General features: G+C 36.5%; 8 protein-coding genes and 2 long non-coding RNA genes across 12 annotated transcripts; 7 read left to right on the top strand and 3 right to left on the bottom strand.

Moving 5' to 3' along the window:
* Positions 1-88: 88 nt before the first annotated feature.
* LOC124342444 (dehydrodolichyl diphosphate synthase complex subunit nus1-like) lies at positions 89-1,582 on the top strand. Its single transcript, XM_046795434.1, has 5 exons — positions 89-213; positions 317-902; positions 981-1,112; positions 1,169-1,400; positions 1,461-1,582. Exons 2-5 carry the CDS (start codon positions 539-541, stop codon positions 1,549-1,551), a joined length of 819 nt encoding a protein of 272 aa, XP_046651390.1. The 5' UTR covers positions 89-213; positions 317-538; the 3' UTR covers positions 1,552-1,582.
* LOC124342403 (arginine/serine-rich protein PNISR-like) lies at positions 1,571-4,757 on the bottom strand. 2 transcript variants are annotated; one of them, XM_046795389.1, is made up of 11 exons: positions 4,649-4,757; positions 4,415-4,583; positions 4,134-4,355; positions 3,982-4,073; positions 3,754-3,804; positions 3,273-3,692; positions 3,121-3,217; positions 2,875-2,931; positions 2,572-2,678; positions 2,302-2,506; positions 1,571-2,108 (listed from the first exon to the last, which is right to left on the bottom strand). In XM_046795389.1, exons 2-11 carry the CDS (start codon positions 4,491-4,493, stop codon positions 1,696-1,698), a joined length of 1,743 nt encoding a protein of 580 aa, XP_046651345.1. In that variant the 5' UTR covers positions 4,494-4,583; positions 4,649-4,757; the 3' UTR covers positions 1,571-1,695. The 2 variants fall into 2 exon arrangements, with proteins under 2 accessions (XP_046651345.1, XP_046651346.1); XM_046795390.1 differs by having other exon boundaries at positions 4,652-4,753.
* On the top strand, positions 2,667-23,366 carry LOC124342498. The gene is made up of 3 exons (XR_006918877.1): positions 2,667-2,802; positions 17,800-17,803; positions 23,356-23,366. It is a non-coding gene; the product is annotated as an uncharacterized LOC124342498 (long non-coding RNA).
* LOC124342426 (oxygen-dependent coproporphyrinogen-III oxidase-like) lies at positions 4,886-6,832 on the top strand. Its single transcript, XM_046795418.1, has 7 exons — positions 4,886-5,236; positions 5,301-5,493; positions 5,558-5,896; positions 5,966-6,248; positions 6,323-6,418; positions 6,478-6,551; positions 6,617-6,832. Exons 1-7 carry the CDS (start codon positions 5,139-5,141, stop codon positions 6,701-6,703), a joined length of 1,170 nt encoding a protein of 389 aa, XP_046651374.1. The 5' UTR covers positions 4,886-5,138; the 3' UTR covers positions 6,704-6,832.
* Positions 6,720-8,210, bottom strand: LOC124342436 (dehydrodolichyl diphosphate synthase complex subunit DHDDS-like). The gene is made up of 5 exons (XM_046795427.1): positions 7,882-8,210; positions 7,650-7,811; positions 7,429-7,577; positions 7,029-7,321; positions 6,720-6,964 (listed from the first exon to the last, which is right to left on the bottom strand). The coding sequence occupies exons 1-5, from the start codon at positions 8,040-8,042 to the stop codon at positions 6,830-6,832; spliced, it is 900 nt and encodes a 299-aa protein (XP_046651383.1). The 5' UTR covers positions 8,043-8,210; the 3' UTR covers positions 6,720-6,829.
* Positions 8,391-10,729, top strand: LOC124342402 (RNA exonuclease 1-like). Its single transcript, XM_046795388.1, has 8 exons — positions 8,391-8,575; positions 8,633-8,775; positions 8,832-9,058; positions 9,129-9,161; positions 9,219-9,503; positions 9,567-9,808; positions 9,879-10,157; positions 10,226-10,729. The coding sequence occupies exons 1-8, from the start codon at positions 8,468-8,470 to the stop codon at positions 10,706-10,708; spliced, it is 1,800 nt and encodes a 599-aa protein (XP_046651344.1). The 5' UTR covers positions 8,391-8,467; the 3' UTR covers positions 10,709-10,729.
* Positions 10,693-16,643, bottom strand: LOC124342386 (protein HID1-like). 2 transcript variants are annotated; one of them, XM_046795364.1, is made up of 17 exons: positions 16,447-16,643; positions 16,164-16,377; positions 15,858-16,099; positions 15,627-15,795; positions 15,315-15,565; positions 15,040-15,240; positions 14,884-14,974; positions 14,692-14,817; positions 14,530-14,634; positions 12,828-12,992; positions 12,591-12,760; positions 12,420-12,483; positions 12,096-12,358; positions 11,448-11,534; positions 11,241-11,371; positions 11,016-11,174; positions 10,693-10,953 (listed from the first exon to the last, which is right to left on the bottom strand). In XM_046795364.1, exons 1-17 carry the CDS (start codon positions 16,510-16,512, stop codon positions 10,890-10,892), a joined length of 2,568 nt encoding a protein of 855 aa, XP_046651320.1. In that variant the 5' UTR covers positions 16,513-16,643; the 3' UTR covers positions 10,693-10,889. The 2 variants fall into 2 exon arrangements, with proteins under 2 accessions (XP_046651320.1, XP_046651319.1); XM_046795363.1 differs by having other exon boundaries at positions 15,040-15,243.
* LOC124342424 (slit homolog 1 protein-like) lies at positions 11,715-14,625 on the top strand. The gene is made up of 5 exons (XM_046795416.1): positions 11,715-11,849; positions 13,043-13,464; positions 13,535-13,777; positions 13,859-14,123; positions 14,194-14,625. Exons 2-5 carry the CDS (start codon positions 13,045-13,047, stop codon positions 14,520-14,522), a joined length of 1,257 nt encoding a protein of 418 aa, XP_046651372.1. The 5' UTR covers positions 11,715-11,849; positions 13,043-13,044; the 3' UTR covers positions 14,523-14,625.
* Positions 16,763-17,676, top strand: LOC124342516. The gene is made up of 3 exons (XR_006918898.1): positions 16,763-17,075; positions 17,497-17,534; positions 17,612-17,676. It is a non-coding gene; the product is annotated as an uncharacterized LOC124342516 (long non-coding RNA).
* LOC124342463 lies at positions 18,862-20,108 on the top strand. Its single transcript, XM_046795457.1, has 3 exons — positions 18,862-18,933; positions 19,112-19,336; positions 19,471-20,108. Exons 1-3 carry the CDS (start codon positions 18,884-18,886, stop codon positions 19,622-19,624), a joined length of 429 nt encoding a protein of 142 aa, XP_046651413.1. The 5' UTR covers positions 18,862-18,883; the 3' UTR covers positions 19,625-20,108.
* Positions 23,367-27,750: the final 4,384 nt, after the last annotated feature.

Below are 27,750 nucleotides of genomic sequence, written 5' to 3' on the forward strand. Positions count from 1 at the left end.
TCTATTGGTTACAAAAGTAGCTTTAGCCCTTGGGAGAGTGGTGAACAGCATTGCCAGTTTTACGTAGAAGCATCAGCTTCAATCCCCTAAGGGCAATTCCAGCCACGTCGACATTCGATAACCGAAGCCGATAAAAATTCATTTTTCCAGTTCATTTTATTATTCAGATGACCAAGATCACAAGTTCACTTCTAAATTTACAAATTAGAACAAGTAAGTAAAATTCTAATGACAATTAATTTTCAGTAGAATATTTGTTGTGAGAAAAAACGTTCGAAGTCCGCGTCCGTAAAAACATAATTTTTTTTTCTTGTAGGTGCTGTTTTGATAAAAAAGAGAAAATTATACCTGGAATCGAGCTAATAATTAGTTGTGTGATTTATGGCAATCAATTCAAGTGTTGCTATTTTTATTTGACATGTGTTAAAAAAGTGGCGTCGATGTAAACTGTTTGACATGCCAAAAGATCCAGCAGACCGGCATGTCATGTGACAAGTGGTCACCCTTTTTTAGTTAATTTAGTTAAATTCTATCGGTCATGGGGGTTCTTAATGTGCTCTATGTGATTCTTCATTTTATTATCACATATATTCACAACATTCATGTGGCGTTTAGTGAACTCATTGATCGTATCAAACCAGTTGTTAAGGATCGAACTTACCTCTGGCCAGCAGACTGCCATGTTTTGCTGAATGCCACGACTGTGAAATTAGGTGCAAATATAAAAGATGAACGTCTTCTCCTTCAAACTATTGGAAGTGACCTGAAACTACTTCAAAAACTTCCCATTCATGTTGCTTGCTTGTTTACTGAGAAGGATGTAAACATTGATAGAATAATAACTATTGTTGAGTGGTTTGTTAGTATGGGTGTCTATTGCATCAGTCTCTATGATCATGAAGGTATTTATTTATTACCTGTTTAATTAGTACCTTATTTTTCTAGCAAATTTGATTGATGCATAACTGTTAAAATTTTAGGTTGTCTGACTAGCTGTCATGATGAAATCAAAATCAAATTGAAAGGTGTTGCTGCCAATTTTCGCAATGGATTGAAATCCAAATCTGTTGCTGTTCATAAAGGCTTTGTAACAAAAGAATTCTACAATTTGGGTAATTGGATAGTATAGTAGTGAAATTCATTTTTCTAATTATCTTTTTTCTTAAAGATTCTATCAATGTTTTCATCATGAATCAAAATGATGGCAAACCTCTGTTTGCCCAAGTTACAAGGCAAATAGTGGGTGAATTAAATTATTGTCAAATTGATCAGGGTGTAGTGGAAAACACCATGAATCAATTCTACCCCAAAGACCCAGAGTTGATGTTACAGTTTGGCAGCTTACTGTCTAACACTACCCTAGGGTACTCCCCATGGCATCTTAGACTTACTCAGATGATGTAAGAAAAATATTTAGAATTTACTATCACTAGAATTTTATTTACCTTCTATCTTTTCAGGCGTGTACCCAATCACATGAGAATACGCGTTGACCATTTAGTTTCAACCATGCTCGAATATGGTTCATGCCAACAGCGTTACGGGAAATAATTAAATGTTAATAAAACAATTTCTGACAACAGTTCCAATTTGTATTAACTTCCTATTACATAAGATTATAATTAACTCCACTCACACACAGTATATTTATTACTTACGCACGAAACATTTTCTCATTCTTTACGCCCGAATGTACTATTTCCTCCTATCTTTAGAACTAGCTCTTTCTTTCCCTTTACTGCCCATAGATTTTCTATCATTAGAACGCGATCTTCGTCTACTTACAGATCGCCTCCGATCACGAGATCTGCGGCGACTGTTGGAACGTTTCCGTTCTCGAGAACGTGATCGGCGTCTACTCTTAGGGTAATCTCTTGATCGTCTACTAGAATATTGACAATCCCTAGATCGCGAACGTTTTCTTCTTTCGGGAGAACGTGATCGTTGACGAGAACGACTACTTCCTGCGTTCGACCGATCTTGAGATTTTGAAGTCATACTATTTTCCCTAACCACAGAAATCTCCCTTTTGCAGTCAGAAATTTTTTCACTCTTCACAGCCGAATCTTCTTTTTCTGAAGGACTCGAAGTTTCCGCATGGCCATGACCTGTAATAATACCACAAAATTAAAATTCTGCACGATGAAAAATTATTTAAAAGAACAAAAAAAAAAAAAACAACACACAAACTTAAAACAGGTTATAAACGGAAGCAATTTGCAACTGTATAGAAAAAAAAAACAGGTGTGGAAAGATATAGAAAGAATGTTTCACTTGGGGAAGGTGGTTTATTTGGCTTACCATGAAGAAATTTATTATTGATGTCCTTGTCTACCTTTGTGCCATCTTGCAGTACTTTACTAAAACTTTCTCCACTGCTCTTATTTTTCTCCAACTCAACCGAGTGCGAAGGCTTTTCAGGGTGATTTAAATCTTTCTCAACATGAGAAAACCGGTCGCTTGCCCGAGTTTCCTCCATCCGTTGCTGCTTCTCGTAGTTCTTACCCTTTATAAGCAAACAATAATTAAGACAACTATTTAAAATGTCAACACCAACATAAAAAATCTTACGCGCAACAATTCAGCTGTCCCATCATCAAATCCACTAGTCCGGTTCACCTTCACCGTCTCCTGGTCGCTGTCGTCGCCTTCACTGTCACTGCCATATTGATCCAAACCTAAACAAACATATTCAACTAGGCCATCAATCTATATTACCGCTTACATAATTTACTACGACCCATCCAACAATCATCCGAAAACAATACTGCATTGACAGTATGCATCACTTTGCTATCGACAGTAGATCGCACAGAAACATATACTCGACCGTTGATTGAAAAAAGAAAAAAAGAAATGATAAAAGAAACTTACCAAGCTTTCGGGTCAATGATTTCGAAGACAGGGGGGACTGCACTTGTCGATTCTTGACTGTAGTCGATATACAACCAACTTATACAACTTTTACCAATAACCTTCTCTACTAAGATTACACATTTCTTCATCAAACCACCTCGACTAAACTTAATTACGAACACTTTCCAAGCAAACTATCAGGATCTTATCGTTCTATAATAATAGATTAGAGCTATAACTAGATTTAACTAAGGCCAGACTTGCCCTTTGCTCGTTGAGAAGCTTCCACAGCTGCTGACCGAATTTCTTCTGTTGTGACCTCCAATAATATCTCTGTCATAAGTTGACGAATCCTTACCATCTGAAAGGAGAATTGTTAGTTGAAATCGAAACTTGTTGGAATTTTCACTATTTACAATATCCTCAAGAGTTTGCGCGTTGGGAACAGCTGTTGTCGTCGACTCCTTGAGAGGAGATTTGATCTCATCGGCTGTGTCATCTTCTTCTTCTTCCGAATCATCGAAACGACTGCGAGTAACTGCCAAGTCCCCTTGACCTCCAGATTCTAATTCTTTTTTCCGTCTCAACTCTCTTTCTAAAAGAAACTTTTCTCGCTCTTCTTTTTTTTGTTTTTCTTTTTCCATTTTTTCGAGACCTTCTCGGATCCAGGCAGGTAGATTTTTGCGCTTAGAAGCATCTATCGAAGGTATCGAGTTAAAGGACGAAGCTCCAAGACTATCTTCGTCAGAACTGTTTGGCCTGGCCGAAGGAGGCAGTGGAAGCAGCGGAACACGCGGAGTGAAATTCATGGAAGGCGAAATCGTTGAAAGGAATGTCTGCAATGAATTTAGGTCAAATGTATTGACACAAGAATGCAAAATTCTATAACACACAAACCTGGGAAGGGCCAAGTGCTGTAGGAAGGTTTGCAGCTCCTGGGTGGGTGACCTGGTTCAATAAAATGAAAGTTAAAATTTTTTGTTCAAAACTTGTTAGTTCTTGATTTGCACTGATGTTCCTCAGTCTCAATAAATCAGTTTGAACTACCAGCTTAATGTCTAGTAAATATTTTTCACCATAGGACTATATAATACATTTTAATGTATTCAGAATATATGGAATTACTTGAGGAAATGAATGTCTGGGAACATATGGTCCATGTTGAAGAGGCCAGTTGTGAGTTTGCTGATTCAAGGATTGGGATTGCCAACTCCAATCTAAATTATATTTTACATTAGTTGCTGGCATTCTATACACCAAGTTATACTTTGTGTTACCAGAAGCAGAAGAAGTAATTTCATCTTCTTTCTCTACATCCATAGGTGCTTCACCACTTGTCACATTTGAATCTGATGGCTGTAATTCTACTGCTGGTGATGAGCGCAACAAATTAATATTGCTTTGATAGTGACTTTGTGCCATTTCAGGAACATTCAAGACTACAGTTTCATGTACTTCTTTCATTCGAATCCACTGCTGAGCCAAAGAGGCCCAATCCACTAAAAATAACAGTAAAATATGAAAATGCAATTCGGCTGTAGCGGAGTTTGTTAATTACCAAGTTCGTGATTCATGTTTTGGTATGCGGCTGCATCCAGAGGTATCTGGTTCCCCCATTGATTACCTTGCGCCCACATAGTTTAGAAGTAAAGTTTTATATTACTCGGAATGAAGAACAGTCAACTATAGCTCTGCGAAATCGAATCGTATCTCCAACATCAGTAATGCTGCACAAGAAAGAACCAAGTTACACATATGTTCTCATGTACGCTACGTTTAGGGATTAATTTACAACTTCTATCATCACAACACTTGTTTTCCAATCGAATTGACTTAGTCGAATAAAAAGTAGTGCAAACAAATTTGCATTTGTGACTGACAAAATATTTTCGTCTGCTTCCCTCTTACTACTCTTTGAATTCCGACATTGTCAAATTTTTCGAACATATTTGTTTCCCTACCCTATGTCCCTATCCACCCTATCATGTATTTTGCCGTTTACTTTCAACTTTTTAACTACTAGTTTTTGTCAGAAAACTCTGAATAGAAGTATACAAATTTTTAAAATGTTACATACGTTGGACGTGACTAAAGAGATACAGCGGTGGGGGTGGGCTAAGCGGGCTAAGTCCTACGTGGTATATCAAATAACTCTTGTTTTGGTAAAAAAGCTTATCTCTCTTGAAAAGAGACTCGTGGCAGCTGAAGTTACCAGTTTTATCAAACATTTCCAGTAAAACTCTCACTCTGAATTCTTCGTTCCTTCGAGTCGTTTGTTCAAAATGAAGTGGGCTCAACCAATCGCTGTTACTTTACGTACGATGCGTACGTTATCTACGCTGGTAACATGTCACGCACGTCACAGACGAATGCTGATCAGGTAAAAATAATCATTAATTCAAATTTTCCGTGGATGTTATTTAATTTTCCAAAATGGCAACTAGATTCGCCGGACTCGGATTAGGAGCAGCTTCCTTTACAACGATCTTTGCAGCTACCAGTAATAATACGAACGTGGTCGATCCCTCGTACGATGCTTCCAAGTTTATGGCAGAGCCGGTTACTCCCCGTTCGACTCTCATCAAAGACAAAGATGATATGAAAGTAAAAATGGAATTGTTCATCATGAAGATCCAGGTACATACTGTTTTCCCTTTTTGGATGAAAGGAATATTTAACGTTTGAAATTTCGAAATTACAGGCAGAATTTTGTCGCGCGCTTGAAAATGAAGAGGACCCATCGAAAAAGTTTTTCGTTGATCGATGGACGAGATCAGAAGGAGGTGGGGGCGTTACTTGCGTTATTCAAGATGGTAAGACCTTCGAGAAAGCTGGCGTCAACGTATCGGTGGTTCATGGCGTTCTCCCGGTCGATGCTGTTCGCCAAATGAAGGCTCGCGGAAAAGATTTAGTAGGAAAAGAACTTCCATTTTTCGCTGCCGGAATTAGCTCGGTTATTCATCCCAGCAATCCCCACGTACCCACTATCCATTTCAACTATCGGTATTTCGAGGTCACACAAGAAAATGGCGAAAAGATGGTATGTTTTAAAAGTCGTACGGCATAATTAGTATTTTTATACACGCTAATAACGGTCTCCTTATTCAAGTGGTGGTTTGGTGGTGGTACCGACCTTACCCCGTATTATCTAGTCGAGGAAGATGTGCGCCATTTCCACTCTACGCTTAAAAAGGCATGCGATTCTCACGATCGTGGCTATTATCAAAAATTTAAAAAGTGGTGCGACGATTACTTTATGGTCAGCCATCGGAACGAAAGGCGAGGAGTTGGAGGTATTTTCTTCGACGATTTTGATGGAAAATCCAGTGAAGATTGCTTCGAGTTTGTCAAGTCTTGCGCCGAGTCCGTCGTACCGTCATATGTTCCCTTAGGTAAAATTTAAACTTTTATATGTATTTTGAAACGATTTCCATTAGAAATTTCAACGAATTATCATTCTTTCAAGTAAACAAGCACAGAAACGACCCTTACACTAGCGCGGAACGAGATTGGCAACTTCTAAGACGCGGACGCTACGTCGAGTTTAACTTAGTCTATGACCGTAAGTACATTTTACAAAAAAATTTACCCACATTCATATTACGTTTGCGTTCGTGCCAGGTGGAACCAAATTTGGACTTTACACTCCCGGTGCTCGTATCGAGAGTATTCTGATGTCTCTTCCAGTATATGCCGTGAGTTATAACCAATCATGTCTTAAAACCCAAGAAAACTCATTTACTAAATTGCAATTTGCTAGAAATGGGAATATATGCACTCACCACCGGATGGGACCCCAGAGGCAAAATTAACTGAAATACTGAAAAATCCTAAAGAATGGATCTGATTACGTCAATCTAAAATTTTTCGCAAATTTAGTCTCAGATGTATTACTTTTTTTTGTTTAACACCACTTGCTCTATATTCTATAAATTTTAACATAGATGGGTTACAATAAATGGGTCATAAAGGTTTACGTCGCTTGTGTCAAAATATGATTTCTAAATTGTGATTCTTTCAATTCCATTTCTGTTAGGAAATGTTCGATTCTTTCGGTATCCTTTGTGTTTGGCAGCGGTCTTGTAATGCAAGAATTCTTCTGAGCCTCCTATAGTAAAAAAATAATGAGTCTAATACCTTTGATTTACCACATAACTGATTCGTTACTTTACCATAAGGGTTGGCAAATTTTTTTGGTAGTGAAGAATAGCTTTAGAAAGATCCCAAATTGTAAATTCGGGCCATAAGACGGGTGTAAAGTACAGGGTGCAGCAAGTAGTTTGCCAGAGAAGAAAATCACTTAATCTCACTTCTCCTGAACTTCGTATTAAGAGATCAGGTTGGAGGGAATGACGAGTATAAAGACATTTTTGAATAAGGTCTTCATCAATGTCTTCGATTTTCAAAAGATCCTCTTGCACACCCCATGCAACTTCACTTATAGCATGTGTCATTTCTTCTCTTGCTGAAACAACAAACAAACAAAACACAGAAAATAATTAAACATAGTCATGAAATGGCTTCACAGTACCATGTAAATGTTGTTAAAGGATTAGTATGATAAATAATTACATGTGTATGAAAATGCTATATTCAAAATAGCTTTCGTGTTCAATTTGGTGGATTCCATTGACTCAACAACTAGCTTTTGTAAATCAGTGGGAAGTAAAGCCATGTTACCAATTACTCTAATGCCAATTCCATGCTCATTCAGTTTATCCCTGTTAAAAAGAGAGAGAATATAGTTTTCAGTCAAAGTCTAAAGTCAATTTTAAAGCTGTTTAGAATATTACTTTTCTTCCAATAATCGTTTGAACTTTTCCCTTGCAAGAGACATGAGCTGATCCACCTCTTCCTGAGAACGTCGGAAATTTTCAATACTAAAGGCATACACAGTGACTTCTTTTATTCCTAATAACAAACACCACTGCAATACTTCAGTCAATTTATCAAATCTATTGGAATTTAAAAAAAAAGAATATCAGAAATAGTAACATCATAAAATATTTATAACAAGCTGTTTACCCTTTTGAATGCCCTTCTATTTTCTTTACTCCACACTTATTAGCAAATCTTCGATTACCATCCATGATAAAGGCAATGTGTTTAGGTATGGCTCCACATTTTAGTACATTCACTGCAAGTGTTTCATACCATCTTAATTTTGATTGTTGAACCCAAGACATTTTTCTCTAACTTTGGTTGTGATTTAACTTTTAGTAGCAGCAAGTCATCGAGGCAATAGAAAACAGGGTTTTAAGACTCAAGATTGTGTTCGGTTAGACCTTTGAATAGCCCTTAAAATTACAACAACACCGCCGGTCAGATGACGTTTACCTTCCTCAACTTACAGCGATGCATGAACATATTAACATAAAATTATACACTTAGTGATTTACCAGAGATTATTACAAATAAACCGGAAAAATCTACAATGAAAGAAATATTAACCATGCATTGACCATTTTTTCATTCGGATTTTCCCCTCTTAAAAACTTTATAAAATTTAATATTCCGACAACGTTGTTTGATGGCTGTCAAACATCATAACACTTCAGCAGTCGATGCGAACACGTGCACACTGTCGGAAACGCTGAAGTAATCAAAAAGAATGTTTGCAGTGAAGGTAGATCAACCAGCCGAAAAAAAACCTCGTTTAGATGAAGAAGATTTTCAGGCTCTAAAAGATAAACTGAAAGCAAGAAAAAAAATTTTTAAAGTATTTGCTTTTTAAAATTATTACATCTCATGCCTAATCTTTTTAATCTGGATTTAGAATTTCCCTTTATTCAAAATAATTGAATCAGGCACTAGTGCAAGTGTATCTACCCCCAAAGATTCACGTATTCCAATTTCAGTGAAAGATGTTCAGGATCTAATACTACTTTCAGTTTCAGGAGAAGTACGACATTTGAATAGGCAAGTGTTGATGTTTTTCATAAAGTATTGGTTGTTTAAAAACTTCATTTCATTAGGTGGTTTCTACTTACACAATGGCAAAAGATTTCTCAAACAGCAGTACTGGTTCTTGAAAATGTGTCTGTTAATGACATTGAAAATAATCAAGATTTGTTTCCTCGTACTCTTGGAATTTTTGAGGATGGAGTAGAATTGCTCAATTCTAATAATGCTGGACTTAGTTTGAGTGTTGCGTTGGCCTATTCACCCATCACCCATATGTTAAAGAGTAGAATACCAAAAGGTGTATTGAGCTCACAATTTATTTCTTTATAATTTTCCCATAGTAATAATGTTTAATTATCAATATCTAGTATACACATCCCTGAAAGAAGCCCTTGATAATGGTACTTATTGCAAAATTGTTTATGAATGAATGTTTTAGCAATAATTTATCCCAATAGGACATATCTTCAGCATCACTGATTTCACTGAAGAAAGTTATCAAGAAAAGGATACATCGGGAGATGATAGCAAAAAGCAAGACCAAACAGAAATGAATGGGCATACCAAGGGTTGTAGTAAGCCTGAATTAATGTTGAATGCCTTGCAACTGATCACTGGTTACTACCCATTTCCGGGACATGGGCGTGCAAAAGAATTTGTTTTTACGAAGGACAGATATGAACCAGTCACAGAAAATTCCCCGATGTTTGCCATAGATTGCGAATGGTGTTTATGTGTTGATGGTGATTCACACGTAGAATGATTTTGTCGAAGTATTATTTAACTAATTATATGATTCTTTTTAGGTACGAATGGTTTAGCCCGTGTAGCCATCGTGGATGAAAACTTGGATCCTGTCTACCATGCATACGTTCTTCCTGAGAAGCCTGTTAGGGATTACGCAACGAAATGGTCAGGCATTACCCCTGCACTTCTCAGGGGAATCCAAAAAAGATTGTTTGATGTTCAACAGGATATTAGGAAGCTTTTACCACCTGACGCAATCCTCGTTGGTCACTGCCTTCGTGGAGACTTATTAGCTTTAGAAGTAAAAGGAGTGAAAGCGTTTGTATTAAGGATATTGAATTTATTTAATTGTTGTCTTTCTTCCTGTGTAGTTATTCCATCCATATATTATCGATTCAGCCGTTATCTATAATATGACAGGCTGTCGACACATGAAGTCCAAGCTGCAGTTTTTGTCGAAAGTGTTTTGCGACCGTGACATTCAATCGCTTGATCGTATGGGTCATGACCCCAATGAAGATGCTTCTGCTTCCATGGAGCTGGTGTTATTAAAGATGGGAAAAGGATTGAAGTATGGAGACTCATGTTCAGGTGGTTGCTGGGATGGTCCTTCTAAAGAGAAGATACTTAGCGTAATGTCCGACTCAATAGTAAGTCTTTTAATTTTTAATTTTAAAATTTCGAAATGCCTGTGTTTCATTCATACGTTTTCTTGAAGTTCCATTCCAGAAACAAGTCAGAATCGGAATTGGATCTTCAAGACGTCCTTCTTATGAAATTTTTTACTTTCGTACAAAGTCTCGACAAAAGTACTGTTCTGATAACACAGCCAACATATGACAAGATCTATCGCCCTAAAACACCGTTACATTCAGGATTATTCGGTAATGTTAAAGCCGATTCCGTAGAGATTGTTCCTGAAACGAAATTGCAGAATATTGTTCCTACTCTAGAATCTAGAATGAATAAGGATTTGTTGTATGTCCACATGTCTGTTGCTGACGAAGAGAAGAAGGGCAATGAGCATTTAAAAATATTAGACGATGTCATTGCAGATGTTTATGATAAGCTCGCTATGCGAGGAATAATGATTGTCATTTTCGGAGGTAAATCAAATCCCATGGAAAATGGAATGTGCATGATTCGTGTTAAAAAGCCTTGTAGAGAAGATCTCTTGAGAGACCATTTTCCCAACCAATAAAATGTATTTTTGTTTCAAGAATATTTTGCCAGTACTTCACTTTTAATTTATAAGCACAATTTAAATATGATTTTATTTTTAGATTAGCAAGATAGAATGTGTTGATTGATGTTATAGCAAAGCTCTTTTATATTGGTAAATTTTCCGTTATACAATCCAGCGCAATTCAGTTTCTCATTAGTTAAATTCGCTGGATTTCGAATAATTTAACGGCTGTATCGTACCAAATTGGAGGATCAACATTCCTGTGAGATACAGATAATGAAACTTTCTGTCTTAAAAAAAAAAAAAAAATTGAAATACGAACCTTAAATAAATAATTCCCCACATGTAAGTACGGAACCACATAGAAGTGCCATTGTTTGCTTGATATTTTCGAATTAAGATGGGGTGTGGTACGGGTAAAAGTCCCACTAGCGTACCATGTTGCAGAAACTTCAGAATTTCGCTTTCATCAGTAAGACCCCTTAAATAATAAATGTTATTATCATAACGGTTCAACCACAACTCTTGCCAAAATAATAATACTTACTTATCTATACAAATCTTTTCGACTTGGGGCACCAACACCTGAAGCAGACGCATAATGGTTTGCAGGGGTAGTTTTTGTTTCCAACTTAGTACCCAGTCTGGATTGGGTACCCACTGCAAACCCACCTGCATCTGAAAATAAAACACAAAGTAAACAAATACCTAATTAGCAAACCAATCATCACACAATTTACAACATTTGACTAACTTGTGATGCAGTGCCAGGGTGATGTAGGACATGCTGCGAACTTTCCGAGCTTGATGATTTGTGTGAAGTTGTCGGTGAGAGCGGTTGCTTTTAAAAATATAACATTGTTAAATTAACATTTTAGACGCCGAAAGTTTCAACAGCTCTCAAGCTACAGACTTTTCTTATCTTAAAATGTTATTGACTTCTTATCCGTTATTTCTTTCAAGATAAGATAAACAAAGTACTCTAACTTTGCTTGACAAGGATATGGGGAAGTGAGAGCCTGTCAGTTCTTGTTGTCAAGTCAAGGGCTAACGAAGTCAGAACTTATTGGCCCCATCTGTTAAGGTATTGGCCTTATTCAGGCGGTTTTTTGTGTAGATTTCAAAAAATTATTTGAAAGTTATCAGCGCGCTAAAGGTAATGAATGATTTGTTTTCATATATCTTGGTCTCATTAAAATGCTAGGAAAGATTGTTCATGAATAACAAAAAAAAAACGCAAGTAGGGCGCTCTTTCCGTAGTTTCGTATTGTTCACTAATTATTGAAAATAGTACTAGGGATGTAAGTAGCAAATCCAGAATATATAGTTCTTTTAAAATGATATAGCAAAAGGATTGAAAATGGGAATAAGAATAGAAAAAATTTCCGTTTTTCGGAAATACCTTAATATGCGTCCCCGAAACATCAACGATGACAGGCTCACTATGGAAGGCGCCTTGATCTACAAATTCTTTGTCTGCCACTTCCGAGCTATTATCTTCGTCGTCTTCTTCGCCCTGGACCAGGGCTGTAGCGCGCTCTTCTATCTCATGACTGACAGTAATGTTCTCCAAAGCCCCATTGACTGCAACAGCGGCACCAGTCAATTGACTCAGTTGCTGTAATGAGGGATGGGCCGTTTCTTGCTCGGTAATTTTTTCAATCCCTGACGAAGATATAATAACCGTAATTTAACGAACAGAAAGATAAATAGCGTGTAAAAGTACCAGGCATGATAGCGAGAGAGCAAGTATGTGTTCCCGGTTGCGCAGGCAACGCTGGATGAGAACCCTGTAAATAATGCAGATTATTTTTAAATATTTATCACAAAAATTTATCTATGATCAATATGAATGTGGAGTCGTTAAACGATAAATGCGTCCAAATTCCAACGATACCTCCATACTGGGAGCCTCTTTCACAGATTCCACAGACGGTTGACGACCGAGTTGCTTACGGCCACGACGGGACAATGAACGATTAATAGTACCGCAGTCAGTCGGCAAACTAGCCAGCGCGTGAAACACATGTCTTTTACGTATGATGGTGTAAACTAAATTAGCATTGCCTATTGACAATGAATAAATGATCAATATGCAGAGAAGGTGAAGGCAGAGACAGCGCTATTTACTTACCATCAAACTGATACTGTATTATGTTGTTAAATATCTCGAGAAGGAAGAAAACGAGATGATGGTTGTTGGGGGCTGAAAACAGAAACCATGGAGTACTGAATGCTTCCAACAGATGAAGCAGTTTGGTGCTAGCCACCATAGACAGCGTCTTTAGATAAGGAGATACTGGAAAATAAAATAAATTAGTAAACAAAATTTATGATTAAATTCAATAGAGATGCATTTCCGCTGGATCACTGCTGCCTTGTTGGTGATCTTGTTGACTACCGCCCCGGTGGACTCTCAAAGACGCCGTAAAGGCGAAAGGAAAAAAGAATCCGAGGCTACCACTGCTGCACCGAAGGTAGAGGTGAAACAAGAAGGGGGAGGGGGAGGAGGAAGACGTTCGGGACGTCACACGACTACTACGACTACTACCACACCGCCAACTACCCTAGCTGTTGCTGAGGAAGAAGTGGAAGAGGAAATTCAGATCACCAATGAATCTCGGTCGCCTGTAAATGTGTGCCCTCCCGAATTGAAACCTCAAGAGGGTAAAATTTTACCATGCACCTGTCGTGATGAACTGGACGAAAATGCTCTGATGATTGAATGTGTCGCTCTTACAAGTGCACAACAAATGCATAAAATTTTCAACGTAATCGTGGCAAATATTTCGTTATAATCTGCATCAGTTCCGATAAAGATTTAAATTTTTTACTCAACAGACTTTGCTTCTCGGTAAGCGGATCGACGCACTAGAAGTTCGTAACTCGACTCTTGGACCACTTTTGGCTCGTCAAACTGCCCAAGCTTATGTTGGAAATATGCTTATGAGAGGCAACGAAATCACCGAACTTGTCCATAATACATTTCAAGGAACCGATCAAATCGTTGGACGTCTAGATCTAAGTTCAAATCGGCTTACCAGGGTCAATTTTTCTATGTTTGACTCGTTCACTCAACTGCAGGTAACAAAAATAAATTTAGTCTTAAGATCTCATTGGTGATACTGATTCAATGTGTGTGTGTGGGAAAAACAAAAAAAACAGGTCCTGAACTTGGGCGAGAATCAACTGACAAACATTGAAGATGCCGGTCAAGCGCCTTCTCTAAGAGTACTTTATCTCTACTCCAACAAGATTGACACGATTGCTCCTAAAGCATTCCGGCGTTTGGGCGCACTAGAATATCTCGACCTTCGCTGGAATAATCTGCAAGTTTTAGCTCCCGGTGCGTTTCACGTTTCCTCTGATCGGTGGCAGCTACGTTTACGTGCCAATCAACTAAGTTCACTAGAACAGGCTTTTTCAGAAGGTGCAATTTGTTATAATTACATAAGATAAAAAGTACTAAATCAAAACCTAACCGGATTTACTCCTAACAGATAATATGCCGTATCTTATTGACCTAAGTTTAAACAACATCGCATCCCTAACAGACAACATTTACGGACCTATAATCGACTCGGCTATTTTGGAAGGTTCAAAATTCTATGTGGCGGGCAATCCTATCGCGTGTGACTGCAGCCTTGCCTGGTTAGTAAAAAACGCACGACTACTATCCATCGTGGTTGGCGCGAGGTGCGATGGTGATGGCTCACCCATCGCCGATCTTGGCCTTGACGATTTCCGCAAATGTCCTCCTCCAAGACCATGGAAATCTCAGTTGGACAAGACTTTAGCTGAGTTGGCAAAAGATAACGAAACGAAGTAGAACTTACCATTTACGAGAATTGTCAGTAGACAATCAAACAATGGCTGAAGACGTTGATGTCCTGTAGTGATTATCTTGTGGAATACAACCACCAGCAAATCGGCATGCGTACCTAAAATTCATTAGAATAACAAAATTGTTTTGGAATCAATAATAAGTAAATGACCACCTGTGAATACTGGAATGTCCATGGGGACGGTCGCCGTATATGGCTTATTCAGACGAACTCCAAAATTTCGTTCACCACTCAACAGAAGAAGGATAAAAACTCCAATGTGCATTAGTCCAACGCGAGCTAAGCAAAAAATTAAGTATCGGATTATCATATTATTTCTTCAGCCGTCTAGGTATAGCGACTTACACTGATCAGCACGAGAATCATTGAGATGAAATAGAATAGGAACTAATACATCGAGTACGTCACTCGATTTTAGGACATAGTACAGGAATTTCTGTTATGAAAACAATTAATTGAAAAACGCATAGTCTGAATAATTTGAGAAGACAGGATAATTACCTTGTTAAAATCGCACACCTTCCAGAAAAACACAAGTAATTCTTGGTGATTCTGAACTTTCTTATTAGAATTAGGCAGGTATGTTTGTATCAAAGGATTTTTTAGGAGACGAGTGAATCCATGAAGCATGAAAGCAAAGTCTTCTTCTCGGTGAATGCGCGACAAATAATTGATGAACAAATTTTCGTGGATCATTCCGCTCTGCTGCACCAATAAATTAAAGCAACAAATGTACTTAAACTGAATGTTACAAATAACTCAAAACTGATTTATACCTCGTCAATAGTATTCAATTGCGAGCATTGAGAAGATGAATCCCAATCAAGAGTAACAATTAGGAGTTGTAAAGCTGTCTCCACCAAAGGTTCACGACTGTCGGTGAACAGTAAATGATTATATGGTAAACCGAGTCCAACGGGGTCATATGCACAGAGGACATTCAAAAGTGAAGTAAATAAGGGCAATGCATGGCGATTCTCCGGTGATGTGAAATGTTGGACCCATTTATTAGGAGCCTCACTTTCACCTAAAACATAGATTTTAAAATGTAATTTGAAATGTATAAATATAACAGAAAAACTACTTACTCCCAGGTGGATGATACATGGCCTGACTAAAACAAGTCAACAGAAGCTTCAAAATCTCATTTCTGTTATTATCAAGGCGTGGATCATGTGGAGCAGCATGGGCAAACCCAACACCAGCTTCCCATATAAATTCACAGCTATCTATTGAGTGGAGATCTTCATGTTTGTCCTGCAAGGTAAATTCAAGTTACAGAAAAGAAACCTACATTTTATATAATGGATATAACTTACAGGTCCAAATTTTTTACTGGAATAAACTGTGAAATCTGGGCAAAAAAGAAGATCACAAAGTGCATTTAGTAAAGATTGGGCAAGGGGAACAGATTCTTCTGCATGGCCCTCTGGATTTTCACCATCATCTTTGAACTGTTGCTTAGAGCTACTGGGTAAACTAGACCAGAAAAAACTACGCCAGTCAGGATCTTCAAAGATGTAAGGAAGCAGTCTTGTGAGTATGCGAACACAGTTGATAACTAGGATAGAAAATCAGTCATATGAAAATAAATGTGGAAAACTTGCATTTAAAGATTACTTTACCAGTACTATGTTCTTGCTGAGTAGCACACGATGAGTCTGCAGCACTTACTAGTCTTTCAACAGCTTTGTAGCATAATGTTGCTAAATTTGATGGACATTCTTCTCTTAGAACACGTATTTCTGTAGCAGGAATTAATGTAAAAACATCTTGGATATTTGTGATGCTCTCGGACCAAAACTGGGACCAGAAAGTGTTATCCGAAGGATCAATGGGCTTCATTTTCATAAATTAATATCGAAACGTTAAAGAAAAAACGGATGTTAAAATCTTTTGAATTCTGACCTGTGTTTTTGATGTAAGTTGAACAACAGCTTTTCGGAAGTTGAGTTTTGTGTCAGCATTACCCATTGCAAAGGCTATACAGAAACAGTCAAACAAAAAAGCCTTTCATGTACAGTACATGAATTCAGAAGATGAAAGAACAATGAAATAGCTGAAATAGATACAGAAGCTATAAGTGCCAATTGCCCAAGTCTCTGACAAGCGACAACTGACAATCAATAATACGTCACTCACACGAGTAATTTGTAACTCATGCAACGTAGGATTCCATCGATACATGGGCTTTTCGAATTTTTCAAAAATAAAAACAAGCAACACATTTGTTTGTTTGTTTTGGATAATTCTCCACTCTGCTGCTGTTTTTAGTTCTTCCGGAGTTTCTAGGCTGTTTTCAAGTGTCCTTTTCTGCTTTTTCTCATTTTTGTTGAGAAACCAATCAAACCATGGGAAAAGGGAAGAAAAATAAACTTCCTGACAGGTTTGTTCAATTTTTTTATGTGTTTGTTGAATTCTAGCTCAGTTCAAATGTTTCCTTACATTTTTTTCTGTCTAGGTGGTTGGATTATTCTGTGGTGGGGCAGGAAATACAAGGAATACACATAGTGGCATGTAAAGTACCCATGAATGAGGTAGGAGAATTCTCTTTCAGTCTACACTTTATAACTACAAAGTCATGCTGTCATGTTCCATGTATACAGAAATTGTTGAAAAGCAATCACGAAGAAGGAATATGAGTGTTTGATTGATTTTGGGAATGGTCGAACTCAAATTCTTCTTCACATGCTCATAGCCCATGATATCAAATATCGCACTGCGAATAAGGATTTTGGTTGACTATGGGCCATAGTTAACCAAAATCCTTATTCACAGTACGATATTTGATATGAGCCTGTGAAGAAGAATTTGAGTTGGACCGTTACTAAAAACAAACAAACAACCATATTTTCTTTCTTGATAATTGTTTGACAACAATATCTTCATTCGAAAGACAAGAAAGCACTCAAGGACTTATTGTTATCATAATTCTTACCTGTTTTTTTCTCTTTGCAGGGAATCTTCCGTAACAAAAATCTGGATCGGGAACTTTGGTAAGGGATTCGGTTACCTAACCATTGAAAATCAATCAATAAATTAATATGTCTGGGTTTGTAAAAAAAAATCTTAGGTTTACGCCGGAAAAGTTGATTGATCTTGTTCCTAACGTCGGCTGCATAATCGATCTGACTGCCACTAATCGATATTATGATCCAAAGGTATAAACTAAAAACTATATGGTTACTTTTAAAAAAAGTTTTTAAAATTGGAAATAAATCAAATAATATCTGTGGTCATTTTCTGCAGATTTTCACGGAGAAGGGTATCCAACACGTAAAAATCTGGTGCGGAGGACACGGTTCAGTTCCGAATGACATCACCGTAAACAAGTAAGTCGATCGAAAACTGAGCGCGAAAATTCAAATGGAAGAGTTGGTACTTGGGGTATTCCATATGAAGACAACCAAAACCTGATGCGACCATCTCACGGATTTGATCGCCACTAGGCTTTTTTTCGATTTATAACAATAAAAACCTTTTTTTCTTATAGTGATTTTGAAAAAAAATATGGCGCGTTCGCCTGGGGCGATCGTTTGAATTAAAAGTCCGATTTACCGTATAATCACAAAATTTTTCTAAGCGTATTGAAATGCGCTAATTGCGCTAATGGTTGATTTATCTACCAGAGAATATGTTTTCTTAAGAATAAACTATTTGTTAAGACCAAGTGCGACAAAATCGAAGATTGCGCGAAATTTAAAAAGTGAAAAAAACGACTGTATTTGATTGGATAAAAAAATTGGTTAGTCTCAATGCAGATTCATCAAAATTGGTAGAGATGTCAACGAGGCTATTATTATATGTGGTAAAAATTTAATTTCGTAGCTTAAGTTTACAACATTATTTTTCAAATTTTAACAGTGTAAAACTGCGTTTTTTGTCAAAATTGACGTTTTTCAACTTTAAAAATCCAAATTATCGACCAAACGAATTTCTTTCATTTTTTGAGGGTAGGAAGTTTCGTATATCTAGTTTATCATATAAAATAATTAGAGGTATGCTATTTTTTTAGGAAATATTTCGCATTTTATACCAACGATTTTTTTACTCAACAACTATCAAATTTTTCCTTACAATAGTCAGCAAACATGTTTTCTTTGCATTTAAGTATCTTTACATCTGTAGAATCTATTCAAAGTAAAAATTGTCATGAAAATTCGAGATGGACTACCAAAATATTATTTATAACTTTTATTGATGTCTTCGGCTTTTCTTCCAAGTCTACCCCATCAATAAAAGTTAAATAAAAGTTACGAGTGCATTTTGTCTAATCGAATTTAATTCTTTTTGAAGGTTTTTTCAAGCTGCAGATTCATTTCTAAGAAGCTCCGGAAAAATTTTGATGGTCCACTGCACGCATGGATTGAACCGCACAGGCTACTTGGTGTCTAGGTAAGTCACTGCCTCTCTGGACATTGTTACTCACAAATTTGGGAATGAAAACTGAATGTTTGAAAAACTTCGATGTCCTACTTTCATTTATAATTTATCACTTAACTATACCAGGTTTGGTTTATTTGGTGAATTCTTTTTAATATTCATCGAATGTTATTCTTGTAAACTTGAATAGATACTTGATTGAACGGCGAGGATTTGAGCCGGAGGATGCCATCAACGGTATTTTATTGTCAAAATTGCCACATATTGAATATCTTTCCACCTCTTGTTTCCCTTCGTCTCAATCAGCTTTTAACCAGGCTCGCGGTCATAACATCGAACGCGAGAATTATCTTCTCAGTCTTCGTGGATTGACCCGGCGTGTTTGTCGCAACCCGGCCCCACTATTTAATGGAATGTAAGTACTAATTCAGATTTTTATTAATTTTATTCTTGGTAACGTAGCACCATCTTACCACTTAATTTTATAGTATTAAAATTTATTTGATTTAGTCATATAAATCTTTGAATTTTGTTATTTTTTACTTATAGGGATCTTCGGCCCGGTCACCAGGTGCAGGCTGCCCGCTACGGTCGTGGATCTGGTAGAGGCGGTAGAGGCGGTAGAGCTGGTAGAGGCGGTAGAGCTGGTAGAGGCGGTAGAGGCCCCACTGGCGGTAATGTTGATAATGTTCACGGTCCATAATAATCGTAAAATTACTGTACCTTCTTTTATGTTTTCTCCCTGAAAATGATTTTCCCCGTGTTAGTTCTTTTTTTTCGTGTTTTGGGGACTTCAATGAATTTTTCTTTCTGGTAGAAAAAAATTTCATTCAAAATTGCTTAGAAATTTCCCGTGGGGAACATAACAGGTTTTGTAACGATGGAAAATATATGTCTTTTTCTCCCCCCTTATGCAACTGTAAACTGCGCGTCCAAAAAATTCTTTTTAAAAGATGCATTGCAGCCTCATACGGAACCTGTTATAATAAACAACTGAAAATTGCCGATAAATGTTAAAATAGATTTTGTCTTTAGTTCTCTCTGTCGTTTGATTATATGCGCGTAATTAATTAGTAGATTAATAGATTGATCGCTTTTAACAACAAGTCCACCGTTCAAGGAGGCAAGATTTGGAGGTCTGGGGGTTTCATTTTTTTGGAAACGATGACTAGACATCGCAGCCAGTCCCCGAATACACCGATTTATCTGGAATTTTTCAACAAACCGAATGATAGAATCCACGATTTCCTAGCTGTCAAAGTTCTTTAGTTATTTAAGAAAAACTAAAGGGTCCAACAGAAATTGTAGAGGTTTTTCTTTTTTTTACATCAGTTTTTGGGCGAACTAGACCGTTAAAAAACTCATTTTTCACAATAAAAGATTTTCACCCTATCTACAGACATCTCACCCCGTTTTTTTTTAACACATGGCTTTGTTAGCAGAGATATTAACAATTGAAAATCTAGAAATTTTATGTCATTTTCTAACGATTTTTGGCATCATCCCATTTCAAAGGAAATTTATACAGCTATAAATTTCCCTTGCCTTTTCCAAATGGGCCATTAGAAGGCGTGGCAAAATGAAGTGGGATGATCCGCCCGCCGCCCACAAGATGGGATGATGAACCGCCCATCGATTTGGATACTGGACCAAAGGCCGCTCAAGCTTATTAAGAAAAAGCGGGTGATCAGTCAAGGACTTGGATGCCACCAAGGAGCTGGTTGAGCAGCCTGGTCTGGAACTGCTGGTTACTGGTGGGCGGCAGAAGGTTGATCATGTGTTGGCAGAAGAAGAGGAACCATTTGCCTTAGAAAGTGAACAAAAAGCTGGGACTGATGAAGATGATCTGATAGTAGGGAGAGGGGGGGCTAGTTGGCAGGGTCACTTTTTGTGAATTTATTTGAATTTTTTGACCACACGTTTTGCAAATTGAATGAATGAATGAGATTCAGATTTAAATTCTCTATGAATTGATCGTATTTGTTTACATTGTTCATTTACATGAAATTGTGAAATTGAGAAAAAATGCAAAAAAACAGTCTGCCAACTTGCCCCACCTACGGGGTAAGTTGGCTTTCTTGTGTCTATTGATACCCTTCCTTGCTCTCAGCGAGCGGTAATTGGTGTTTCGAGGGATAAAAGGGTTGTATTTTACATGAATAATAAAAATATATATGTGAATGAACCTTCGAGGGTAGCAGTCCTTTGTATAAGGTCATGGAAATGAATGGTTTCATCGCTTTGGAAGTCTTTAATTATACAACAATTTTTCCTGTTGTGGGAATGTAGATTCTAGACTGGTTTTGTGTTGTTCAACGTCCGAAAAAGAAACCTTCTTGACTGCGGGGTTCAAATTTTGATGAGACGATTGGGTTTCTGACACAAGTTTTATCCATCTATCCGGATATAGTACCCACCAAACTATTAGGTACACCCACCTATTTTCAGTGCATTCTTATGGCAATGCGTGTCCTAGAAAAAATGCAATAACTCTTGAACCGCTTGGGCTAGATTTTTTTTCTTTTTCCCCTGAGTAGATCTAATGATTATCTACATTTTTTCTGCGCATGAAGTTGTCGTAGGAGTTACCTCCACGGCGCTACGGTATCGTTCAGTTTATTAGGTACACCCGTTTTCCCCCATATGCGCCATATGGCGTTTTCAAAAATTTACAAAAAATACTAAAAGTAAAGCTAAAATTGTTTTCTTTGTGCCAAAAGAAGCACAATTCTTCACTCTATACGAATATAAAGAATGATTTACAATAAAATCAACTATGAGAACCCTTCTCTATACCCTAAAGTTTTCCATTTCAAAATTTGTACTTTTTACTACACACTTGCACTGTCGCCCCCATAGGCATTAGAAATTTCGACAAATTTTGAAGTGGAAAACTTAAGGGTATAGGGAAGGGTTCTCTGAGTTTATTTTATTGTAAATCATTCTTTATATTCGTATAGAGTGAAGAATTGTGCTTCTTTTGGCACAAAGAAAAAAATTTTAGCTTTACTTTTAGTATTTTTTGTAAATTTTTGAAAACGCCGTATTTAACACGGCGCATATGGGGGGGGGGGGGAAACGGGTCGTGTCCTCACTTACCCCCAAAAATAGGCTCCTCCCATAAATCTGAGTAAACTTTAAAGGTCTTTTATGGGGAAATGGTATATTATATAATTATACAAAAAATATTGGGGGTACATTACAATAGGGAATACATTAAAAAAAAATTTTAAAGAAATTAAATGATTAGTTGGGGAGATATAGGGGGCAAACGAAAACCGTCCCGTTTTACTCCAGTCTCCCCTAGATCATCATTAGATCTACTCAGGGAAAAAAGGAAAAAAATCTAGCCCAAGCGGTTCAAGAGTTATTGCATTTTTTCTAGGACACGTAGTGCCATAAGAATGCACTGAAAATAGGGGGGTGTACCTAATAGTTTGGTGGGTACTGTATGAGTCATGTCGGGTTTCCTTTCGTTCCAGTATTCATAGGTAGTACAGTCAATCTGACAAAAAAAGCATCAAATTTGAAACTACGCGTTAATTTCACAATTCTTATATATAAAAAGTTAATTTTTCATAGAATCTGCAATTCTAAAGCTCCAGAGAAATTCGATGGGGAACATATTTAAATTAATAGAAAACCGATAGGATGAAATTAATTTTTTTACACAAATTTTCACTGAATTTATTCTGTAAATATTTCTAGTTTTTTATAAAAACCAATAAATGAGCTTTGTTAATCAACTAATTTCCTACATATTAAAGTTGGTTTTAACTTTAAATACCCTGTGGTGTAATTACAATATCATTTATAGTATGTTAGATAGCATCACACCTATTCTATAAGTCAGCTGAGCAACAAACCTATTGAAAGAACTTGGCAACACTTCATGAATCGCGGATTTATTAAAATGCAACCAAAAAAAGATCTGAGTCCCGTCCAAAGTATAAAAGAAGATGGGTTGGTTAGCTTAGATTTACCTTTAGACATCGAGTTACCCTAAATTCCAGCAATTCTATTGGCCAAGCGCTACCAATCGATTCTTCGCGGGATTTTCTTATTTTATGCAACACAATTAATAGACGTTGCCAAACTGACAAAACAATGTTCCCCTATTGTACTCGCCATCAGTTAAAAACTCTGAGATCATGGATTACCTCTTCAACTTTCCCATATATTGTCACGATCGTTTCAGCTCTCTATTGTTCGTGGGGTTAATGGTTTAATTGCTTAACCCTAGGTGGCCTAATGTAGTTTGTCACCTTGTTTAACCTTGCTTTTTGGCCTTCTTCCTTTTAATCTTGCTCCCTCTCTCGGTGACGGTCAGTCGCGTCCGCAGTGTGAACCTGGCATTTTGTATTGTTTCTAAGTTGTGCTGTACTCTTTTCTGGTGTAGTTAGTGGACGCTGTTGGTTTAATAAAGTTAGGTAGGCACCAACAGTGACAGTTTATCATTCTGTACCGGCTCTTGTGTAAAAGGGAGTCTGCAGAGTGATTGATTTTTCTCATAGTGACCTCACTCAAGTGTAAAGCGGCCATCAATTGACTTGAGCGTAACAATATTATGACTACGACACAAATCTACCTTCATAGTAATTTTAATTTGGCTTAATCAAACATCGCCGTTTGGTTACGAACACACTGGCAACTATGAGACCATTTTTGAAAACATATTCAAGCTTACCACAAAGGGTAGTTGAAGGTAAATAATTTGTAACCTCGGACAAAATGTATCATGAAATTTTTTTAATGAGCTATATTATTTTGGTGTTCAAGATGTTTCATACAAAACCCTTTGTGAAAATATGAAATATTTCTGTAAAAAAATTGAAGTTACAATTTTTTTTTAAATTTTCGTATAAATATTGTACTTCTAATTAGAAATAAATTTTTTTAAATAAGGGAGCCCGGGGCTATGTGGGAAATTTTTTTACGCTGCCATTTTTTTAAAAAGAAGAATTATGAAAAAAATAAAGTTATAGGAGTGAATCCCTGGAATTTATTTACATTTGGGAATTTTTTTTCGTTGAATAATTTTATAGTTGTGTAATAAAATGCCAAGATGGAAAAATCCCATGAGATGGAAAACAAAAAATTTAGGGTTAAACGGAACAGAGCCAGGGGTAAAATGGAACATCATTTTTCTCTGCAACGGCTTAATTTTATTTAATAAATAATGTACTGGTGCAAATGAAATTCATTTCTATTTCAGAAGTGCTGTCTTTTTATTTATTTTATAAAGTAGAAGTGGAGATACTATAAAAAAGTTTTTTCGATCATTTTTCCTTGTTTTTGTTGCCAGGGGGCGTTTTTCTGGAAATAACGTTGATCTGGTTGTTGTACGTTGTAACTTCTTGGCCGCTAGAGCGCCCCCATGTCGAATCGAGGGCTAAAAGTTAGGCCTCAGTCTCTTGTCGACCGAGTTGAACGAAGGTCGTCGTTTCCCTTAGAGTAAAATACAAAGATTTGTGATCGAGACGTTTACTTGTCCGCTCGATCGGAACATCTGGCAATAATTGTTTTACCCCGTTTTCCATGTCCCGTTTAACCCGAACCCAAACAACATGAAATAAACTAAATTATTACATGCTTAGGAACACATTTTTTTTTAAATATTAATATCATCTTAAACTAGAAAAAAAACCCTATCAAAAAGCTATCTGGGTTTTATAAAATATGAATAAAAGTGGGGCGACTGACTCAAATCTTTTTTTCTCTTAGCTCCAATTCCCTTATTTTCCATCGTATTTAGATCCACAAAATCTTGAAAAAAGAGAATAATTCCTTTTTTATATGGTGATTTTTTCAATCCGATCTAATTAAATAAAGAATAGGTTATTGCCGATTTTTTAAAAAAGAGAGCAAACCCGACCCAGATACGGGGGCACTTACTCACACCGCCGGGGTGTCTCGGCCCCTGTAGGGAAGACTGGGGTAAGCCGGGACGGTTTTCGATTTAGCCCTATATCTTCCAATTAAATCACCATATTTTTTTTTTTTTTTACATTTTTATGTATTTCGGGTATATGGGGGGTACCGTACCCCCCATATTTTTATTTAATTTCAGAGTAAACCGTTTACCCGTAGGAGACGGCTAAAGTTTTCAAAATTTTTTGGGAAGATCCTATTTTGAGGGGTAAGTGAGGACACTAGGGTGGGTGGGGTGGGAAGTTTGTTTTATAAGCCTTAAAATTTGTTAAAAATTAAAAAAAATTGAAATCGTGTTTCCCTATCCATTCTATATATAATAAAAGAACAAGCTTCTGGGGGAGGGGCTTATTCATGTCACGGACATTTTGGAGGAGGAGCCTGTGTCTGTCACGAATATTTTGGGGGAGAAGCTTATTCATGTCACAAAGCGAACACGCTGTGATTGGTCAGTCGAGTCGCTGCCCAAACAAATCACAACCAGATGTCTATAGCATCGCCGTGATGACGCAATCTTCAAGTAAGGTACTGACTGGGCAGATTTCCCACGATAAAATCTATTACGGGCAGATGATTAAGCTACAGAAAAGCAAATAGCAAAAGAGTCCGACTTTACGCTAGACCAAAGTTCCCCGGATTTGACCGGGGCTCAGGTTACTCGTTATATAATTACCCACTAACTCGAACGAAAATTTTCAGTCCTCTAAAAAAAAACTTTGAACCAGCAATGTCAGTGGGTCAATTCCTTTCATGGGTCAAATTTTTTTCAACCCAATTCTTAAATTATCTCTTCAACTAAAAATTTAGTATTGCAATTCAAATGAAATTGATGTTTTTTATTTTTGTTAATTAATTGAATTCAATATTGATTAATGAGTATATCTGTTTTCGTTCCCTTTATTCAATTTTTTTAAATTGCACAATCAGAAAAAAAAATAAGATTACTCGCTTGCTTATTTAATATTCAACTTTGTTGTATTGGGAATGGTGAATAAAAATTTAACTTTACGAAACGAAAACCAAAGTGATTTTCTATTTGGACATGTGCCCATCGGGATGTTATTGTTGGGGCTCGTTATGCGTGGGATCGAACAAGCGTTCGTTGGACAAGCCAGAGTCGAACCGTTATATAAATATGTCCTGTTCATGGTCGCTTTTTGCTAAATTCTTTATTAAAATGTCATACATGATAGTTAATTTAATTGGAATTAAATAATTACCCACTAACTCGAAAGAAAATGATCAATCATCTGAAAAAAAACTTTGAACCAGCAATGTCAGTGGTTCAATTCCTTTCATGGGTCAAATTTTTTTCAACCCAATTCTTAAATTATCACTTCAACTATCAATTAAGTGTTGTAATTTAAATGAAATTGATGTTCTTTATTTTTGTTAATTAATTGAATTCAATAACTGATTAATAAGTACATCTGTTTTCGTTTCCTTTATTCAATTTTTTTAAATTGGACAATCAGAAAAACAATTAAAAAATATTACTCTCTTGTTTATTTAATATTCAACTTTTTTGTATTGGGAATGGTGAATACAAATTTAACTTTACGAAACGAAAACCAAAGTGATTTTCTATTTGGACATGTGCCCATCGGGATGTTATGGTTGGGGCTCGTTATGCGTGGGATCGAACAAGCGTTCGTTGGACAAGCCAGAGTCGAACCGTTATATAAAAATGTCCTGTTCATGGTCGCTTTTTGCTAAATTTGTTATTAAAATGTCATACATGATAGCTAATTTAATTGGAATTAAAAAATAAACCACTATCTCGAAAGAAAATTATCAATCATCTGAAAAAAACTTTGAACCAGCAATGTCAGTGGTTCAATTCCTTTCATGGGTCAAATTTTTTTTCAACCCAATTCTTAAATTATCTCTTCAACTATCAATTTAGTATTGTAATTTAAATGAAATTGGTGTTTTTTATTTTTGTTAATTAATTGAATTCAATATTGCTTAATGAGTATATCTGTTTTCGTTCCCTTTATTCAATTTTTTTAAATTGAACAATCAGAAAAAGAATTAAATAAGATTACTCGCTTGCTTATTTAATATTCAACTTTGTTGTATTGGGAATGGTGAATAAAAATTTAACTTTACGAAACGAAAACCAAAGTGATTTTCTATTTGGACATGTGCCCATCGGGATGTTATGGTTGGGGCTCGTTATGCGTGGGATCGAACAAGCGTTCGTTGGACAAGCCAGAGTCGAACCGTTATATAAAAATGTCCTGTTCATGGTCGCTTTTTGCTAAATTTTTTATTAAAATGTCATACATGATAGTTAATTTAATTGGAATTAAATAATTACCCACTAACTCGAAAGAAAATTATCAATCATCTGAAAAAATCTTTGAACCAGCAATGTCAGTGGTTCAATTCCTTGCATGGGTCAAATTTTTTTCAACCCAATTCTTAAATTATCACTTCAACTATCAATTAAGTGTTGTAATTTAAATGAAATTGATGTTCTTTATTTTTGTTAATTAATTGAATTCAATAACTGATTAATGAGTACATCTGTTTTCGTTTCCTTTATTCAATTTTTTTAAATTGAACAATCAGAAAAACAATTAAAAAAGATAACTCTCTTGTTTATTTAATATTCAACTTTATTGTATTGGGAATGGTGAATAAAAATTTAACTTTACGAAACGAAAACCAAAGTGATTTTCTATTTGGACATGTGCCCATCGGGATGTTATGGTTGGGGCTCGTTATGCGTGGGATCGAACAAGCGTTCGTTGGACAAGCCAGAGTCGAACCGGTATATAAAAATGTCCTGTTCATGGTCGCTTTTTGCTAAATTTTTTATAAAATGTCATACATGTCGTCTGCTCGCCTGCGCCCTTATTGGCTACGGCGATTTCGGCTCTCGACTTTTTG

The sequence above is a fragment of the Daphnia pulicaria genome, chromosome 6 (genome assembly GCF_021234035.1).
Source record: "Daphnia pulicaria isolate SC F1-1A chromosome 6, SC_F0-13Bv2, whole genome shotgun sequence".
Classification (NCBI taxonomy): Eukaryota; Metazoa; Arthropoda; class Branchiopoda; order Diplostraca; family Daphniidae; genus Daphnia; species Daphnia pulicaria.